Source organism: Trichechus manatus, unplaced genomic scaffold (assembly GCF_000243295.1).
Source record: "Trichechus manatus latirostris isolate Lorelei unplaced genomic scaffold, TriManLat1.0 scaffold00009, whole genome shotgun sequence".
Classification (NCBI taxonomy): Eukaryota; Metazoa; Chordata; class Mammalia; order Sirenia; family Trichechidae; genus Trichechus; species Trichechus manatus.
This window is the reverse complement of record NW_004443945.1, coordinates 32,903,325-32,906,714: the sequence shown is the minus strand read 5'-3', so window position 1 is coordinate 32,906,714 and position 3,390 is coordinate 32,903,325. Positions and strand designations below refer to the sequence as shown.

The 3,390-nt window shown below is 36.3% G+C and overlaps 1 protein-coding gene across 1 annotated transcript in view; it reads right to left on the bottom strand.

Moving 5' to 3' along the window:
* CNGB3 (cyclic nucleotide gated channel subunit beta 3) overlaps positions 1–3,390 on the bottom strand; it is a 218,399-nt gene that overhangs the window by 192,943 nt on the left and 22,066 nt on the right. Inside the window, exon 3 of the mRNA XM_004370790.2 lies at positions 1,701–1,827. Within this exon, the coding sequence (XP_004370847.1) occupies positions 1,701–1,827 (127 nt within the window). The remainder of the gene's footprint in view (positions 1–1,700; positions 1,828–3,390) is intronic.

Genomic DNA, 3,390 nt, shown 5'->3' with positions numbered 1-3,390 from the left:
AGATTTTTAACCATTGTCATAAGGCAGCATTTGTAGTAACTGTTAAATGAGAAACTATTTTGTTCTGTAAGCCTTCATCTTAAGTGAGAATAACAGCAGAATTGGAAGAGCGTAGTCAATGTCACTGAACTGTGTATGTAGAAATTTTTGAAATGGTGTATCTTTGGCTATGTGTATTTTCACCAAAATGAAAAGTTGAGAAGTTAGAGGGTTAATAAGTTGTGGGGTTGTTAACCACTGTCATAAAACAACATGCGTACTACTGTTTCATGAGAAACTATTTGTTCTGTAAGCCTTCACCTGAAGTACAGTAAAATATATTTATAAAAAAAAATAAGTGGTAGAAAGAGAGATTACGTAGTTCAGAAGTTTAAGCTGTTGATTGAAGGGGAGTGTACTTGTGGGAGGGAGGAAAAAGTTCAGTTAAGGAATCTGAGTCTTTTGCAGTCTAAACTTGGCCTAGCTGACCCTATTACTAAAGCAAACTAACCTCTTTGTGCCTTGCTTCGTTATGTGCAGAGGGACGATACCAACGACCTAGTAATAGGATGCAAGTCATCTGTAAACACCAAGAGTTGTAAAAATAATATAAGTAATTACTAAACCCTGTTGTAAAATTCTAGTCCTTACGTCAGAGTTTAAACATTTCTCTGCCTAAATAATATGTCAGGTTTTATTTTTGTCAAAGAGCTTTTTTTGTGTGTGGGAGGTAGAGTGAGCTTGTGTTTATTGTCATTTATAGCCAAATCTCTGCTAACTGAAAATGCATTCTATCTTTCTGATGCCTGTTGTTCAATTAGCAATATACTGGGTCCTAAATATTTATGATAACTCCTACTGACAGCACAGAGTTTAGCACATTATAGCACTTGTTGAGAGAGAAATGTGTGTAGGGGGAGAATAGATACTTTTAACCTCTTTTTAAACAACTCTTCTTGCCTGTTGAATAAGAAGTGTACGCTGTTATTGTTTCACATATCTATTGCAATTATATTAAGTATAGTTAGGCTATTCAAATTGGATCAGCAGGCGGATAATAACATGCCAAGATATGGCACAATGAAAGGCCTCTTGGTTGGGTTTTATTATGGATTCAATGATTCACATTTAAATTGCCATCTCTTTTGTGACATTTCCAATAATTTTAGTGGGAAGTATTTATAAAACTATATTCCTTCCGTGGCAGAAAGATTACCCGTTTCCATAATTATCCTTGGTTATTGTGCCACAGTTTCTTTAGAAGATGAAATAATAATCAATCTTGTGGAGCAATAAAATATTTATAGAATTGGAATAGCTATTTCTTTGTGAACCTGGAAAACAATCATACATTCTCTTCAATTCCTTCTTTGCAAAATTCATGCCTAGTAAATATGTAGGCTGTTTCCATGATGATACTAATGACTCAGGCATGTGACTGCAATTTTTTTGTTGATTTGATTTGGCCTATGGCCAAAGGGCTGCCTAGAAATCTTGATTAGTGGCTATACTTGGCCGATAAGGGACAATGAAATGGACAGAACCAACCTGCAGTTCTGGCCCAGTTTCCTTTTGAAGAACTATTGTAGTAATCCTGCCCAGATAAAGGACCAAAGGAAAAGTGTTCCTTTTGCTCAGCTAAAGTGGGGGAATAGGTGTTTGAGCTTTTCAGTACAGGGTCAGCAATCTTTCTAACATGTATTATGTTACTGAATTCTCACCTGACTCCGCCTTCTTTCCCAGTCTCTGTTTCTTTCTGCTCTGGCATTGTTCCTATTGCTTCGGTTGAATTTTGAAAGTCAGCGTTTATGGTCAGATTGCCAAGGGAGTTTTTCTTGGCGATTTTATCTGTGGAAAAAACAACAACAACATATAGATAGAAGAACGTGCTACTCTTGACACCACTATATTTGATGATATAAGCTATGGAGATGCTGCTTGGTTTTCCAGAATAGGCTCAGGAAAGCCTCCCTGAGGATTCTTGCTAATCAAGGTAGGACCTTCTACACGACGAGTTAACCTACAGACACCTTCAGGCCGTGGAAAAATATATTTAAAATTGACATATTATGTAACAAAAGTCTGCATGGTATATTTCTTTTTTTTTATGTTTAAGGTAAAACTTTACACAGAAAATCAGGTTCCCATTTAACAATTTCTACAGAAATTATTCAGTGATATAAGTTACATTTTTCACAATGTGTCATTCTCATTCATTGTATTTTGGTTGTACCATTTCCAGTACTCTAGTTTCCCTGCCCCGTTACTTGCTCATCTCTGTTTTAGAGTAAATTTTCACCATTTGGTCTCAGATAGATGTTTTTTAAAGGAGATCATTACTCTTGGGAGATAGTCTTTATTTTATGAGCCAATTTGTTATTTAGCTAAAAGGTGACCTTGAGGGATAGTTTCGGTTTCAGGTTTAAAGAGTATTTCAGGGTGATAGTCTCAGGAAGTCCTCTAGTCTCAACTAGTCCAGTAAGTCTGGGATTTTTAGGAATTTGAGTTCTGTTTCACATTTTTCTCCCATTCTATCAGGATTCATCTACTGTAGCCCTGATCAGAATGGTCGGTAGTGGTAGCTGGGCACCATCTAGTTCTTCTGGTCCCAGGGTAGATGAAGCCATAGTTCGTGGAGACTGTTAGTCCTGTAGATTACTTTCTTCTCTGAGTCCCTGGTTTCCATCTTTCTGTTTTGTTCAGACGAGTGGAGACCAGTAGTTTTGTGTTACATGGCTGGTCACAAGCTTTTAACACCCCAGACACTACTCACCACATTGGGATGCAGAACATACACTTTATGAACTATATTATGCCAATTAACTGAGTTGTCCTGTGAGACTATAGTACTAAGCCTTCAAACCCAGAAAATCAATATTGTGAGGTGTTTGGTTATGTCTAAGTAGTATCTGTAACTGTGTACCCTATGAGGTTTATTATATATATGAATATACATGCATGCACACACATACCTATATGTACATATGCCTATAAATACATCTATCTGTGCCCACATGTCCCCTCATATTCATATCCATACAATATATGCCTATATACTTGTTTAACCACACACATATTTTTGATTTGTGTTACAAAGTTATATTTGTCATATCTTTTACCAAAAATGTCCTTTTTTCCCAGCAACAACAACAAAAAGCCCTGGCCCAGATGGCTTCACTGGAGAATTCTACCAAACATTCAGAGAAAAGCTTACACTAGTACTACTCAAACTATTTCAGAACATAGAGAAGGAAGGAATACTTCCAAATTAATTATATGAAGCCATTATAAACCTGATACCAAAACCAGGCAAAGACACCACAAAAAAAGAAAATTACAGACCAACACCTTTCGTGAATATAGATGCAAAAATTCTCAACAAAATTCTAGCCAGAAGAATTCAGCAACATA